The following is a 17,417-nucleotide window of genomic DNA, read 5'->3' on the forward strand; positions in this document are numbered from 1 at the left end:
TAAGCACAATGGGTAAGATAATATATTTTTTTAGTTTTCACATATTATTGTAAACTTAAATTGAGCAAGTTTTATCGTCAGTTATATCCTGTTGTGTCCATATTGGAATGTTTATCGATTTTCCTTCCACTTCATGTTTCTTTTGTAATTTAACAGCCAAAGTAATGCACAGAAAATCTTTCGATGCTTGAAATGAGCAGATTTGCATCACAATTTTCAATTATTTATTTATTTCTCAAATTTATTAATTCATCAAAATAATTCATGAAATTTGTACGGCTTCTAAAGTGTCTTTGTAGCCCAACACAACTCCTCAAATGAAGTTATTGATGAGCAAAAATTGCTCCGCAAAGAAAAAAAAAAATGAATAAAAATCAAATCATGCCTTCTTTTTTTTTTTTTTTTTTTTTGTGTGTATGTGTGCGTGTGTGCGTTTGCGTGCGTGCGTTTGCGTGCAAATACGAATCAAATCATGCCTTCTAACAACTTATTAAGCACCAAGATTTTTATAGGCATAGTTAACGAAAAAATATATATATATATCAAATGTGTTCGTTAACAAAATTACATAAAATAGAAAACACACTGAAAGTGCATCTTGCATTTATAAAACTACCTCAAACTATAATAATAGCGAAAATATTTGTTTTCATTTTTGTCAATTAATATCATATATTTGTTCATGGTTCATTTTAAATGTATTTATTTTGGTGTTACTGTACATTCCTAGGACCTGAACAACCAAGTTTAGGGGAACTGTAATTTGCAATCTTTTTTTTTTTTTTTTATCTTGCACTTAGAAAAAAAATCCATATATTTAAATAATAATAAAACTATTAAAAAAAAACGTAATATTTTAGAAAAAATAAATAAAACCAACTGAATTAAAAAAAATGAAAGCCAAAACGAAGTTAAAACTAGCTATATTGACAGAGTAGTGTGTGGGACATGCCAAACTCACGTCCAGCCAATTAAATAAAAATTGTATTAAATGAATAAAACACATTTTAAGAGACATTTTGTTGTACAGTCTTCCCTCATTTATCGATGACGTTAAATTCCAAAAAAATACTTGTAATACCTGCACACACATACACTTTTTTTCAGATGCATTAATAAGTTCTCACATTTCTCTCTCGTTTAAACAATCTCAATGTTCAACTCTTTATAGATTTTAAAAATAGGTACCCTACTGTGTATACAAAAAAATTGCACTTAAAAAAAAATCAGTGAAACAGCGAACCCGCGAAAGGTGAACTGCGTTGTAGCGAGGGAACACTGTACTGGTATTTGTGTTTTTCACGATGTGATTCGAGTGATTTTGATGAGGACACCAAAGACACTTTTATAGTGATATTACCCCATGTCTCTATTTTGGTGCCGGATAGGTCATGGAATGGTTACATTTGAATGAAGTTTCTTCTGCTTCTGCATCCAAAAGCCTCCATTGTAACTGCGAGCATAACAGATGTCGCCCGTTGAAAAACTGCAAATGTAATGATGACCTTTCCATGGAAACCATTCCTGCTATAATTTGCTCCGCTCTTTCCATAGCACATCATTCTATGTCAGCTTCCTAACGTTGCCAACACATAAAACATGGCCCATAGGGAGTTCATTTTCTTTTATATGACCACACTGGAAGTAGTCTGCGCTTCCTAGAAGAAAAGACGATGCTGTCAGAACTGCAGTTGCATTGTGTCCCATGCACGCTGCAGACTGAGCTACTTCACACGAGTTTCCTTTCAGCGCGATTTATTTGTGTCTCTGGCAAGTACAGATGGATGTTTTCTTTCAATGTACTTCAGATTGTTTTTAGAGCCAATGAATGTACAAGGTGTTCCTGTAGTAATCGAGGCCGGTGATGACTCGTATTAGGCTTATTAAGGCTGACAGGAGACTCGAGACGTCAAGACTTACATCTTGCTATAAACTCTGCTAGCATGTAATGAGATGCTGATGGGTCTAGCAGACCTTCTACACGCAACGCACCGTCTATGAACTAGTCTGAGGCTTTCATCGCAGTCTGTCAGAAGACTATGATGGAAGCATGCCCAAAATGTTTTCTGCTTTTCCTTGCCATTTGTGAAGAGCAATAAGTCGTGTGATGCATTGTGGGAAATGTATCATGATACTACACGTTAGTGTTCATTTGAATTTCGTCAACAAAAACTAAACAAAAATAATTTCGTCAACACACTTTTTTTTTCACTGGACCACAACTAAACTAGACTAAAACCCTCATTACTAAAGAATAACGGACTAAAATCAGTATGCATTTTCGTCGACTAATGAAGATGAGATGAAAATGTACTTCACTTTATAATACCTGGACAAAAATCTATGGACATTTTAGTTCATGAACAAAAGCGAGACGAACATTATATGATTTTGTAAAATCTTGTCTCTGCTAATCTGACACCGTCACATGACCAAGTGACACGTCCCCTTTCAAAACTGCAGCTAACGAGTGCAACGTGCACAAACACATGGGACAGACAGGAGGTGGATTCACGGTAAGGGGTAAAAAAAAAAGTAAATTATAGTTATACGTAACATTAATCCAACGGATATAACGTTCCAACAATAATGTTAATCCGACCGCCAACGCTAGCTAGCTCATAGCATGTAGCCATACTAGCCACTTGTTGATACTTAATTGTGTGTGATGTTTTTCCATCAAAAAGATGATAGAAAATTTTATGTGAAATAGTTTTAGATCCAAAATGTTCAACATAATCTGCTGACAAAAAAATATACAGGGGTAAAATGACTAAAACTAGACTAAAACGTGGACACTTTTTATTGACTAAAACTAGATGAATAAAATTATGTTTTCTTGGACTAAAATAAAGACAAAAATGCTAGATTTATATAAAAACAGGATGAGTTTGCTAGCTATGATGAAAACGAACAAGCGTGATTGAAACTGGACTAAATCTGAGGCTAAATTTAAAAATGGCAGATAAAAACTTCTTCACATCACGGCTTTTGATTTTGTAATTTTTAATGGAAAAAAAGGGAACTGTCATCCCCACACATTCCTCTGCGGCAGTCTGACACTACTTGGGGGCACGTAGAAGATTAGTAAAGTTATGAATGTGACCTCATTACCACGCAAATTATGTTAGTACAACATAAAAGACGTCATATCGAAAGTATTCCCATGTTGTTGCCCTTAAAGAGTCGAATGAAGTGCATTTCCCTGAAGAACCCCAAAGACTCAAAGTGTTGAGGTTGGCTCGAGCAACACATGCTTGTGAGATCCCTGCTGCTTTCAATCAGGACTTTCCGAAAATAACGACCCAATTCCCCACTGTCCTTATCCCACATGACTAACTGTCCTCTGTGTCTGCTTTGGTGCAAAATTCTACACATTTCACAAAGGTGCATGGAATTTATTAAAATTCATGCGTGAAACGTTTTATGCCACTCGGAACTTGACAAATAATAGCATGTTATTGCATTATCTACAATTTTACATATTCTTTTTTCCATTAGTCTGTATCATCGAGAATATTATATGATAAATCCAGAGAAAAGATGTTGCTTTGTGCTTTTTACCAATAGTTATGAATTAATTAAATTTTAGGCTCGAAAATATAACCATTGACCTAACTTAGAGAAGCTGTGTAAAGTGTTGCCTTTCACCACCGTTAGTAGTCATTACAAGAAGTATCTTGCCAATCGGATTTCATATTTACAAGTAAAACAATAGCTATTCCGTTGCAAGCATAAACCTGTGTAAGCGGATGTTTACAACTTTAATAAAAGTGGTTGTTAAAGCATATTATGAGCCCATTAAAAAGCAACTGCCGCTGGGGGGGTTCCGTCCAAACTTACGTCCTTTCCTTGCATGTGGTAAGTTACTGAAATTGTGGTGAGGCGAGTTTCTTTCATATATTGCTGACGTGTTCAAAACGGATGGTTAGTCTATACAGTATTTGCGTCCATGTTTACAGGAAGACACCATGTCTTCTATTGAAGTAATGAGCTATATGTGGGAGGTCGACAATGCCGATGGGTTTTTTTTTTAGCTCACATCTGGCATCCAGACAGGAGTTGGGTATACCTGTGGATTTGGATCGGCTCAGATCTCGCTGAGGCTTTATATCAGTTGACTAGTTTATATAAGAAGTACGGAAAGCTAACAACAGTGTTTGGATGAACAGCGGTTGCGGTTGTATTGAAGTCATTCACACTTTTTTGTGTTGTTTTGTTTCAAATAGGAGCTCAGCTCTCAATGGGAAAGCAAGAGGCCTTTGAGACCTTTATTGCAGACCATGAGGACCATCACGTCATTGAAGACAACAAACGTCTGCTCAAACAGAGGTAGTTCCAAGACTCAATAGAAATGAAAGAAACCCATAATTGTAGACCTTGTGAAGCAACTGTAAAGTCTCTAATTCCAACACATTTAAAGAAGTGTCTCCTCGGTGTTCTACAGCATTGGTCCCCAAACTTTTTTTTCCCACCACGGATCGGTTCATACAAGTCAACAACTTTTGCGAACCGGCAACCCAGTAGGGGGCTTGGCTGTTCGGCAGCTGAGAAGGCTTAAAAGGCTATCACAACAAACGCTTTATATTTTTTATATACCTGTACTAGCAGCACAAACACCATAACAAGGGTAACAACAGTGCTTTAATATGGTGAGGTCGCTATGGTAATGCTGGTGAATGAAACGAGTAACACAAAAACTGGGGTATTTTGTAGATACAACAATAATCAATAAAGTCAAGTCTTAAGTCTAATGTGGAGTCCCATTTTTATGTAACTGTATGAGCAGCGCCCCCTTAAATGCGCCAATATAACAACAAGGCACCACAGAACATGAGTCACTCACTCACCATAACGCTAAATTCGGAGCTGCTCATCGCGAAAACGGGCCATCATGCGTGTAGCTTGTAAGTCCATGTTTACCTTACTTTTTCTTCTTGGTCTTGGGCTCCTGTGTAGTCTCATCACCGGGCTTTTCTCCGTCGCAACTTTCCAAATATGTCTGTTTTTTTACTCATTTTGCTAACTTGTCGATTAGCATCAGCGCTACGCGATAATTAGTATCTTGATATGCGTCAAGAGTCCGTCGTAAACAGGGAGAATCCAGTCACTTTTCTAAACAAAACATATTTAAGCCTCGACTAATCAATTCACCGGAAGTACTGTAAGTTTTTTTATTCTTTCAACCGTGCGTCCTGCTGTGGCCCGGTGGTTGGTTGGACCACAGGATGTCTTTAAATCTGTTTATTATGTCAGTAGAATAGTGTAGTTAAGGTCTCATTAGAAAACATTGAAATACCTTTACGGTTTGAAACAGGTCGGCAGAAGCCAGAAAACTGGGGGAGCAACTTCATGACGCCAAACAAAAAATCAGTAAGTTTCTTCCATGAATGAAATAATAATGTTATGTTTGGGTCAAATTTGCCTGATGAGTTAGCTTCTTGATAACATTCAGTCCTTTTCTCATATTCTTACGCTTTTGTATAATTTCCCCACTTTAATGTTTAAGATCATCAAAAATCAGACATCAAATCAATTAATATTGCGTTTGTGGAATATGAATTTCAGGGGGGGGGCGACCATTTTGCCACTTGCTGTCGATTGAAGATGACATCAGAGTTGCTCAGGGCTCAGGTCATGACCAATCACGGCTCACCTGTTTTCTTAGTTTGATCATGTGACATTTGCAAGCTGAGCCGTGATTGGTCATTACTTGAGCCCTGAGCAACGGTGACGTCATTTTCAGCCGAGTGGCAAAATGGCTCGAAACGGGTGGATTTTGCTGTTGAATCCGTTATTGTTGGGTCCACTTGCCCTTTAAGATGTAAAAGCTTATTTGCATTTGGAAAAAGACCCAGCAAACGTCTTGGTACTGTTAAATATGACTGCATTATTCGACACATGGAGCCGCATTCCTTTGAGATGAGGAGTGTTTTTAGTGGACGGTGGTTGCCTCTTCTGGCTGGAAAGTGGTGCTGTAATATTAAGCTCGGCGTGCTTGCCTGCCATCTTGGAAGCTCTGCTTGGAAACTAAATGCAATATTTGTCTCTCGGTTGATGTCGAGCGTAGAAACGGTGCAATATAGATCGGAGCTTTTTACTGCTTTGTCTGTTGGATGTTTTCAGCATTGGGCTCCAAATCAAAGCGAGGAGGAACAGCAGCCTCTGCAGACATTTGTCCAAACATTTCCTTGCTTTACAGGATTATTCTTGGCTACTTCGTATGGTCGTGGAATCGAATCTCACCGAAGGAGCATATGTTCTGAGGACTTGTGTCCAAAAAGTGAAAAGACATATTTATTTAGAAGGATCATTGGTTCACATATTGAAGCGTATGCATGGCAGCAGGATGTGGACGAGGAATTCTTGATTTCTGCAGCAGACGTGGAGTATTTATGCAGGACACGCCCATAAAGAGCCTTTGGTATTTTGTATTTCGTTCTTCTTACCTTTCATGATAGAAATATGGAAAGATTTTGAAAGCAGCATTGCCCGGGTACACCCTAAAAAGAGAATTGTCGAACTAATTTGAGATTATAAATTGAATTCTTGACCAACTTTAAAAAAAAATGTCTTCAAGTGGTAACACACAATTGAATTAAGTTAGTCCAAAGTCACCTGAATTAAATTAATCCAAAGTGGCTCCAATCCAAAGTATTAAATTTAATGAACTCAGCTCATTCATTTTTTCTTAATGCACTTTGGTCAACACACATGGAAACTGGATCGCATTTATCATCTCGTCATGGTAATTATGCAGCATTACAAGTTTAACCACCATCTGACAAATAATTCATGTCACTCATATCTCAAAGCTTTACATCCACAATATGACTTCTGAGAAAATGAAAGGGGGCTTTGGAGATATATAACATTTGAGGAAGTTTGGTGAAATTAGTCTTTCGTTGATTTATTTTATGTCTGTGCAAAATTGTCTTATTTGTGTGTGTTTTGAATATGTCATCATAGTTATCCTTGCATTTCATTGCTGTATAGTGAATCAATGTATCATGCTTGGATCCTGATTAATTTCATTTATTTATTTATTTATTTATTTATTTTTTACCCGACTTTTTTTTTTCTACAAGTATGTATAAAAATAAATATAGGTCAGCGGACGGGGTCATCAAAACGGGGAACCGAAATCTGAAAATTTGAATGATTGCAGGACAATCTGATTAGTCCCTGTTCCAATCGATTCTCGAGACTGAATGTTCAAAATCTTACTGGCCCTCCGAGAAACCGTGACTACGGTGTGCCCGTCAACAAAAATGAATTTGAAGTATCAGTAACCCAATTGTGCCATAGCACCTGCAACATTCAGTTTAAAGATCGCCCGACATATTTTTCAGAGCTTGCAGTGTAAACCTTCAAAACTGGCTGCGGGATCGCTTAACAGAGTCATAGAAGTGCGCAGTCTACATGTACGAGACCTGTGGGATTGGAATGGAAACTCACCGCAGAAGATCCTGCCATCCAATGCCTTGAAATGCTCTCAGTTGTACAACATAATTGCCTCGCTAATTTCCTTGTCTCGCTATCTGATCTACTGTCCATTACATTTCACCTGAAGCTGAAATTGCTTCCTTTCTTGCTCAATATTGTTTATAGCCAACTGTGATTGAGTTCACTTGGTTAACATTTACTCGACGGTTGTGGCTCTGAGATTGTCGCTCATATATGAAATTCAATCTTCTCATTTGGGGAATTCAAGCTTTTAATTATTGGCAAAGAGAATGACCAAAAGATGACTTCCCCATATGTTAACCTGGTGTTCGTCCCACAAAGTGAGGCAATTCTTTTCAATGCCTTTTGGATGATGCATGCCTTTTCACTCGTATTCTCGCTGTAATGTCAAATCATGACAATTATATGCAGATCTTGCCACCCCGGTTGGTGCGGTTCCGTTATTTTTCCTCTCTCGCTTTTATTTGGATCGTAACATTTCTTGGCACATTCCTACTGGTGTGGTGTAGGAATTTTGGCATCGATCCTATCATCAATGAATGTTTTCATGAGCGGTGGTGAGTCTTGGCTCAGTCGTGACCTCAGTTCTCATTGCTTCCATACATAAATTGGAAGGCTCATGTTTCTGCGGGCGCATGTGGTGTAAGCGCTATTGTAAGCATGTCCATATGTAGATTTTTCCAGATTCTTTGTTCTAGGACAATCCTAAGGATTTAGATGTCTTTGTTTTTGTTGTGCGGCACGGTGATGACTGGTTAGCACGTGTTCGAGTCCAGGCTCCCGCCTTCCTGGGTGGAGTTTGCATGTTCTCCCCGTGCCTGCGTGGGTCTTCTCTGGGTACTCCTCCCACATTCCAAAGACATGCATGGCAGGTTAATTGGGGGCTCCAAATTGTCCCTAGATGTGCTTGTGAGTGTGGATGGTTGTTCGTCTCTGTGTGCCCTGCGATTGGCTGGCAACCAGTCCAGGATGTACCCCGCCTAATGCCCGAAGCCAGCTGGGATAGGCTCCAGCACCCCCTGCGACCCTTGTGAGGAATAAGCGGTCAAGAAAATGGATGGATGGATGGACATCGCTAGATACAAAACACTTTTTTTTTTTTTTTTATGTGGAATCTTATGCAACGTCAAAGTCAGTCACCTGACCTGAATCCAATTGAACATGCACTGTGCTTGCTGTAGGCCAAGTCGAAGGGAAAATGCCCCAAGAACAAGCAGGAAGTGAAGGCAGTTGCAGTAGAGGCCTGTCAGAGCGTCACCGGGGATGAAACACAGAACCCGGTGATGTCTATGCATTCCACATTTCAGGCAGTAATTGACTGGAAAACGATTTGCAACCAAGCATTAAAAAGTCAAAGTTTGATTTATGATGTTCATTTGTCCCGTTTCTTTTGGTTCCTTAAAAAAATAAAATAAAATGTGAGAAATATGCAATCTGTTGTCATTCTTGCGCCGTTCACTTAGCTTGGATGTTAATACCCTCAAATTAAAGCTGAAAGTGTTTGTTTCGTTTCAAATCCATTGTGGTGGCGTTGAGAGCCAAAAAGATGAGAATCGTGTCGATGTCCCTTTATTTATAGACCTGGCTAACTTATAACTGACAAATATAACATCTACCGACCACATTCAGCTTAACAGGGTGCAGTGAAACAAAACATTAGTGTGTCCCAAAGAAATAATATATTTCCATTCAAGAAGAAACTTATAAGTGTATTGTAGATAACTGCAATTATGATGTTGTTTCACATGTGGAGAAACTGGTCGGTAAGTAAGTGTAAATAAAAACAAATGAAAATGTCCACATATGGTCGATAGGACTGAGATCAGGGCTCATTGAAAAGGAATTTCAGAATTATCCAATGTTGTGTTCTTAGTATTTCTTGGGTATGTTTAGCTCTGTGTTATGGATTGTTATCTTTGTGGATGACTTATGACTTGTGTCTGCTTTCTGACAAACACATTTCACTTCCGAGTGCCTTAATAGCATTTTCATTTGTAACCTGCACAGATTCAGCACACCCAGCAGAGCAACTCCAGAACATAACTAACCGTCCTCCATTTTGCCATGTGCGATCAAATATGAGAGATTTGCTTTAATATAGATTATGTGCTTTAGGATTGGGAAACTTTTGAAAGAAGTTTTCATTTTCATTCCATTTTTTTTTCATCTTCTCACTGTCAGATGAGTTTAAGAAGCAGTTGGAAGTGCGTCGAAGACAGATGGCTGCTTATGGTATGTTTGTTGCGCATCCCCCAAAAGAATCAAAATATTCCAATTCAGTTGACTCCCAGAATCCAATTTCAGTGTATCTTCACATCTACCATTCTGAACACTTTTACTGTGGTGAACATACTGTAGGTGTGATTGGAAATCACAAGCACGTTGAGGAGGAGGTGGACCCGGTAGAGGAAAACCTGCGTGCACACATCGAACAAGAAAAAAAGATGTGAGCGCCATTCAACTCATTTTAGTGAGTAATGAACCATAACTAATTCCAATAACTGCATGTGTTGCGCTGCTCATATCTTCAATTAGTTACAAGAGCACCGCTTGCCACTTGAAAGCATTGAGAACGGAGATTGAACACCTGCAACTGTTGTTGGAGAGGGCCAAGGTCAAACTCCACAAGGACTTCCAAAAGTGGTGGAACGAGGAGGCTTCCAATGTGCAGGTGATTGAGCTCATCTCTCTTCTCAACCCTTGTGGAAAGACCACAAAAGCTAAGGCAGGGGACACATAATGTCAAATCTGAACTACTCTAGAGGGCTTTTAAATGTGTCCTTTTTGTTGATGGAAGTTTTTTGCACGTCAATCGTGGCCTCTTAAGTGCATGGAAGTTGATATGCATATTTCCCTGACTTTGGAAGCCTTTATGGCACCAGTGTGACCCTTACAGAAACTTACATTTGTCATTTGTTGGAGGAAATTTACAGAACTATTATGCATTCAGTATAGGACAGGGGTCTGCAAGAAACGTGGCTCTTTGGTACTTCTCCCTGTGGCTCCCTGTGGAGCTTAATTTTTTATTATTTTTTTTTAGATAAAATATTCTTCAAATGAATTGATTGAAATAAAAAAAAAGAATAATTAAATATTCCCAAAAAAATGTCAGAGTCCCAAATTTTAAGTTGTCAGAAAAACAGAGATGAAAGGTAGACAAAAACGTTTTAAAACTGACCTAAAAAAGAAAAGCTAAAATTGCCACAAATGTCAGAGAATTGAATTAAAGGGATTGCACCACGGTATTTAGGCATATAATGATTAAATATTTCCTTTGACACCATAGCGATGTAATTTTTTTTTAAAAATGAAATATTAGGTGTTTTGCTTGTTGATTTTCTAACGCGGAAGTAAAACGCCCAGTTCAGTAAAAACCCCGCCTCCCCCGTGTGATTGCCACGCCCCCCTGGCGAGCCGACTGCAGTCTGCTGTTGGGGCTCCCATACAGAACCCATCCAGACGGTATGCTGTCCTGTAAATGGGCACCTTGTTTTTGGAAGTACATGTGCCGTTGATTTCAACAATGAAACAGTGACCGAAGCCGGTGTTATTGCCGCTCATTAATTTCTCTCTGTGCCATGTGACCTGATGATGTATAGGAGTTGAAAGACGAAGCCGGAGATCAGACGAGATCCTCGTGTGCAACCTTGCCGCCATCTTCACCCGGCACTCCAAGTTTGGAGTGAGTTTCTGTCATTCATCCCTCAAGTCAATGTTTACGATCTTCTATGCAGACTTTCCCAAAATAAGTCATCCCAGGTCAATTTTTATTAGGGCCATAAGGGATGCAGAGAAGAATGTTATACGCTTTTTTTTTTTTTCTCTTTTTTTTAACAGATTATCAAGCAGGCAACTATTTTCTTGTCATAGGGTATTTTTAACCAGATTCACGGCGATATAGTATTAAAAGTTCTTTGCCTTTTACACATTTTACACCTTGTCAACAATAAAGACCCAATTTTATTTTACACACATGGACAAAATTGTTCATGAAAGATCACAGAAAAAAATTAATCTGACAAAGTAACAATAAAGTAATGAAAATTTACAAATAAAAAATCAAAAATTGCTTTTAAATTGTGGTTCACCAGATTTACTCATGAAACACGCCTGGACAAAAATGATGGTATCACCAGAAAAGATTGGAAATGATTTCACTGTAGGGACATGTTCAACCAACGTATGGCCTCTAATTAGCATTACAGTGTTTTAAAACTTGTAATCAGGCAGTTGGCCCATTTCAAGGGTGAAAATTAGTGAGTGCTGCTTGGTGACATGATGTGTACCACACTAAACATCGAAAGCAAAACAAGATTGTTGTCTCAGAAAATTATAAAGAAAATGTAAGCCAATTTCCCTCGATGTGGCTGCAGGAGGAACAGAAAAAAAACAAGATAGATGACAGATAAAACAAATGGCTAACAAAAGAGTCCAGAACAACCTCCATGGAAATTAAAGATGATCTCAAAGGTCAAGCTACACCAGCGTCATATCGCACGCCATCCTTCGTTACTTGAGCCAGAGTTGACTTCAAGGGAGACACCACTGTTGAAAATAAATCGTGTAAAAGTGAGACTGGAATTTGCCAACTGGCAACCATATTGGCAAGGTATAAAGTATCAAAACAAAAAGAAAAAGAACACTGTCCCTTACTGCAAAAACATGGAGGAGTCTTGAGTCTGTGCAGTGTACAATAAAATCTCAAGATCTTCTAGAAAGAAAGTTTCAGAAAACTCGGTCTCAGTCACAGATTATGGGTTTTGCCACACCATAAGGACCCCAACCACAGCTAAAAACACCCAGGAATTGCTCATAGAAAAAACATTGGACTATTCTGAAGTGGTCTTCTTATGAGCCCGGATCGAAATGCGACTGAACATCTGTGGAAGGAGTAGAAACAAACAAACAAACAAACAAACAAACAAACAAACAAACAGTGTGGAGAAAGAACTCATCAAGTCTGAGGCAACTGGAGAAGCTTTGTTTGCTTATGTAGATTGGGCCAGAATATCTACCGAGATGTGCACAAGTCTCAATGAAACTTAAAAAAAAAATGTTTGCAGTGTTACATGATTTTGTCCAGACCTGTTTCATAAGTTTTTTGTTTGTTTGTTGTTTTTTAAAATGATTCCGTTGAACCACAATTCAAAAGCAATGCCTGATTTTCATTGGTTGTTTTTTTTTTAATTTTTTTTATTGTTATTTATTTGTTGTCATTTTCAAGTTATTTCTATGCCCCTGATGGGCCTTTCTTTTATTGACAGGAGGTACCAACAATTGTGTCCATGTGTGTTATGTTTCCAATCACGCAAATCATCCTTTCAAAGCTCTGTCTATTCTCAACATGGCTTTTGTTGCAAAAGAAGAAGAGGCCTGACAGCAATGCTTTGTAGTACTAATTAGTTTTCTGCTGGTCTATAATGAAAACCAGTCTCATGTTTTTTTGGCTCTCATTTCAAAATGTTTCAGTTAGTAATCAGTGTTTCATGCTTGTGTTAAGACATCCAATCATCCGTTTTTCTATCCCGAGATGACTGCGGGTTCGGGCACATGCAGGCAAACAATCACTGGCGCTCACACCTTCAAAGTTTTGAAGCTGTGAGGAAGCCAGAGTACTTGCACACCACATTTCATAACAAGTCCAATTGCACTTTACTTCAGTTATACATCCCGCATTTACTAGATGTTGGAAATGTGTCAAACAAATGTATTACTCCCTCTTGTGGTGCAAATAGATACATGGAGGCAATATCTGGTCTGAGCAGCACTGTCAAACCTCGTTCAGCAAATAAGGACTTGAGGTCAGCCAGTATTTTCTGAAATCTTATCAAGCATCTCGGCTGCATTAAAGTGTTCATAGATAACTTGTCGTTCAATGCAAATGTCATTTATTTCCAATTTAGAACCATTGTTCCCAAACCAGCGTGGCCCAATACGGTGCGAGAGAAACAAGAGGCGGAGTTCACTTCTTCATCAGATTGGAGGTAAAAGAGCCTGGAAACTAGATTCTTTCTCGAATTGTTGCTAAATATTTCTAAAATTATTTGTAAATATGTTATTCATGGTTATGAAGAGGATTGTGATTATTGTTTTTTGTTAAACGTGCATCTACTTTATGGCCATCACTGGTTAATCGTTCAGTGTGTTCAGAGAGTCTGTCTCACCTGAATGTTGGCCATACATCCTAGACTACACCCAAGATTGGTCACCGGTAAACTACAGTGCACACAGAGACAGACGAGCGTTTGCATTCACATTCACGCTGTGGCAATCAATCCCACTCTATGGATTCAGTCAAGGGAAGATCAAAATCATCTTTGATTTTATTTTGATGGTGCATCATTGTACAGACACATGTAAAGTGCCAACCAGGAAAAAATACGGGTTGCCGGTCTTAATTCCTTCCAATCGCTACAGAGCCACTTTGCATCCAAAAGTATGTTTAATTTGACACGTATTCACACAAGCATTGCATCGCACATTTGGGACACAATGAACGTTCCATATGTTTGAGGTAGCCTGTCTTTAATTTTACATTTGGTCTTGGATTTTTTTTTTTCTATAGAAATTCCATTATACTATATAACATTTCAAACTTTTGGTGAAAGAGCAACCCGCAACCATAATGAGGACAAGCGGTAAAAGAAAAATGGATGGACAGATGATGGAAAAAGAGCTAAATGGAGCAAAGGGCTTTAAATTATTTGCCCTTAAAAATACTCACTCACATTTTGAAAGTTGCGGATTGCTTCATGCATGCCGCAAAGTTTTTATTGAATAAAAAATATTCATGGCAGCACAGTGTGGCGCACAGTTAGCGTGTCTTCCTCACAGATGAGAAATTTGAGGTTTGACTCGAGGCAATCCTTTCTCTGTGGAGTTTTTTCATAGTTTTCTCTTTCTCTTTTTTTTTTAAACAGGTACGCCAACTTCCTCCAACATTTCAAAAACTTAGAATGTAAAACAACGTGCACAATGTCAATTAGCATATTTTGTTGGTGTTACAGAGCCCTTTCCAAGTCTTCTCTCTCAACATCTTCTATCCCCCTGACTGGAGACCAGCAGGCTGATGCAGACATCCTTGCCTTCATCAGAGCCCGGCAAAACCTCCTCAACAGGGCAGGTAGAGTAGTGACGCCCAACCACATCATTGTGCCGCAAGAGACAATAAATTGGTCCAAAAATTATAATGAACCAACTGCAAAGTGCAAACCGTATCTTTGCCACCGTTGTGTAGTGACAAGCAGAACAAATGAAAGCTCTTTCACTATATAGTAAAAAAAAAAAGCACCTCAAGGTACAGTATTATTTACTTGTGTATCTACTAAGTCCAATTGTGAGTCAATTGAGAAGGGCTCATTGTTATTTCATAATCCTTTTTGTGGCATTTTTGTTTTGTGGTGTTCCTTGACATTTTGAAATTTTAAATACAAGTTCACCCAGCTAAAGTCCTTGTCATTAGAGCCCCACCCAGTTACTTCCGGTGTGCCCCAGGGCTCTATCCTGGGTCCCATGCTTTTCTTTAGCAACCTCCTCCTGATCGCTTCGATCTTTGTCCAGCCTTGTCACTCTTGTCCTCTTCAGCCTCGCTCACAAGTCCCTCAATAACATCTGAATGGTCCAAAACTCTGTTGCGCATGTCAGCACAAACAAAACAAAAAAAAACACTTCTTTCTTCTTTCTCGGTCAAATTCAGAATTGAATTTAAGCTGCTCCTTTATACCTTGAAAGCCATTCTCAACCTTACCCATAGCTGTCTGGTCTGTCCTCCTCCACATCACCACTCCAGTCCGAACCCTCGGGTCCAACTCTTTGCCACCTAACCCTCTCCATCTTAGTCTCTCTTACAACTTTCACATACAAACTCAAAACACACCTTTTTAAGATCGCCTACTCTCTCTAACTGTGTTGTTATTTTGACTTTGTTTTAGTCCCACTGTATAATTCAGTTTTTAAAACTGTTGTTTTATTGATAAGCAGTGTCCTTGAGGGGCTCGAAAGGTACTTTCAAATAAAATGTATTCCAAAATATGTGCATTGGCTCAGTCAAGGCTGGGAAACACCAACAGTCTCGTTGGAATCATTTAACAATCAACACTGCCCTCTAGAGGTAGCAGCAACGAGTCTATTCCAGCGTCTGCAACTGATATAGTAATCAAATGTTCTTGTAAATACGTAGTCTATGATATATAAGCCTGATTATGCATCACAAATGATCTGAGTAGTTCCAATTCGATGTATCATTTTTCTGGCAGTGCAGCATAATGTGTCCAAAAATCATACATTAAAGCTATGCACATTTTCTTGTTGTCTTTTGAGTAATTCCTGGTCAATCCTCCAAATTGACCTTTTACGTAGCTGCTTGCTTTGGCAGGTATTCAAGTGGATCTGAGTGTCTTGCGGTTTGCCACCAGATATCCAGAAAGGCTGAGCTCACATACACAGACAGGCTAGCGGAGCGAGTTTGTGAGAACATCAGACAGGAAAACAAATTTGCCTGCAGGCGTTCCTGCTTTTCCTTCCACTATCGATTTCTTTGGTGACAAATGGCTCATTTGCATGTTTGTGGTGATGGTGATTGTGCTTTCACAGCAAGTTTCTTTCTTGGAGGTTTTTTTTTTTGTCACTTTTGTATTGGTCCTTACCTATAAAATGGGTTTTAAATCACAAATGGAGTTTATGCTGTGGGGTTAATCATACTGAAACAAAGAGCAAATTATTATATAATATTTTTCTCTTTACCAGGCGCTCTTCAGAAATAACATCAAGTGGTCTGGAAAGTCATGAGACCTCAAGTTGACCTTCATGCAGGAACACGTATTGGACATGATAGACTCTCGATGATGGAGACACGAGCAACGACAAGTGGATCCTAAACATAGACTCAAGAAAAGGCTTCCGTGCCAACACACATCTTGCAAGAGTCACTTCCAGTATACTTAATGAGCAGCAGCGCAATATAAATCAAAGCCCCCGTCGGCCATTTGATCTGAACAAATGTTGTTTTAAGATATGAGAAGGGAGACAACAAGAGGAAGCCAGCTGGCTTCAGTATGTCATGAGTTGTAAGTTCTTGAGCGTTAATATGTGCACAAGGATGATTAACATATGGCAAACTGTCAGTTGGCTCTGGATATAAATAGCTGTAAAAAGGAGTAAAGTGTAATATAGCGCTCGCTTTTGATTGACTTGTAAAGAGGTAATATCACTTTTCTGGGTCACCCAGAGAAGTACTAAAAAAAAAATAGGCCAATAGATGTTATTGTAATACTGATTTATTTTTTCATTTTAGCAAAATTAAATTATAGGAGATCAGATTGTGATTATGATACAGAATCTCGCATAAATTGTCTTCATATACAGTTAATCCGATTGGTGCCCATGAGTGACTAACATCTGTGAAGGCGCCATTAAGCTATTTTGGAGCAACATATGCTGCCCTCCGAGAAATGTCCTTTTACGTCAGCAAGACAATGCAAAGCCACATTCTGCATGTTTTGCAACTTGCAAGTACTCAACTGGCCGGCCAGCAGTCCAGACCTGCCTCCTATTAAAGGACAAATATTGCACCTCTCTTTCTGTAGAGCAGTTTTGAAATACTACAAATCCTAGCTAAAATAATGAATATATTGAGAGACGGTATTGGATCACATTTTCTTGGTGTGTCTTTGGTAAATTAATGTTATTTTTACTCTAAACATTAGCGAATGTCACTTAACAGTTTTTTTTCTTTTCCTACAGAATTACAGTATTAGACCATCTCAAAAAGAAGTATAGCATCCATCCACTCGTTTTATGCTGTTCAGGCTTGTGGGATGCTGCAGTTTCTCTCCGCTGACTACAGTCTGAATAGGTCGCCGTCACCAAGTGGGAACTGGTAGCATAATCCTTCATGATTATCCTAATTGTTGGCGTTCTTTTCATGCGTTTTCAAAAGCCACAGAAACCCA

At 38.7% G+C, this 17,417-nt stretch overlaps 1 protein-coding gene across 4 annotated transcripts in view; it reads left to right on the forward strand.

The window, feature by feature from the left end:
- Window positions 1–16,357, forward strand: part of kif6 (kinesin family member 6) — a 43,366-nt gene extending 27,009 nt beyond the window's left edge. For 3 of the 4 annotated variants that reach the window (XM_077537781.1, XM_077537783.1, XM_077537784.1), the window contains 10 exons: window positions 4,230–4,332; window positions 5,318–5,373; window positions 9,649–9,699; window positions 9,826–9,913; window positions 10,003–10,138; window positions 11,067–11,149; window positions 13,203–13,268; window positions 13,371–13,451; window positions 14,475–14,590; window positions 16,213–16,357. In XM_077537781.1, the coding sequence (XP_077393907.1) occupies window positions 4,230–4,332; window positions 5,318–5,373; window positions 9,649–9,699; window positions 9,826–9,913; window positions 10,003–10,138; window positions 11,067–11,149; window positions 13,203–13,268; window positions 13,371–13,451; window positions 14,475–14,590; window positions 16,213–16,229 (797 nt within the window). In that variant the 3' untranslated portion in view covers window positions 16,230–16,357. The remainder of the gene's footprint in view (window positions 1–4,229; window positions 4,333–5,317; window positions 5,374–9,648; window positions 9,700–9,825; window positions 9,914–10,002; window positions 10,139–11,066; window positions 11,150–13,202; window positions 13,269–13,370; window positions 13,452–14,474; window positions 14,591–16,212) is intronic. The other variant, XM_077537782.1, reaches the window with a different exon arrangement.
- Window positions 16,358–17,417: the final 1,060 nt, after the last annotated feature.

The sequence above is a fragment of the Festucalex cinctus genome, chromosome 12, assembly GCF_051991245.1.
Source record: "Festucalex cinctus isolate MCC-2025b chromosome 12, RoL_Fcin_1.0, whole genome shotgun sequence".
Lineage (NCBI taxonomy): Eukaryota > Metazoa > Chordata > Actinopteri > Syngnathiformes > Syngnathidae > Festucalex > Festucalex cinctus.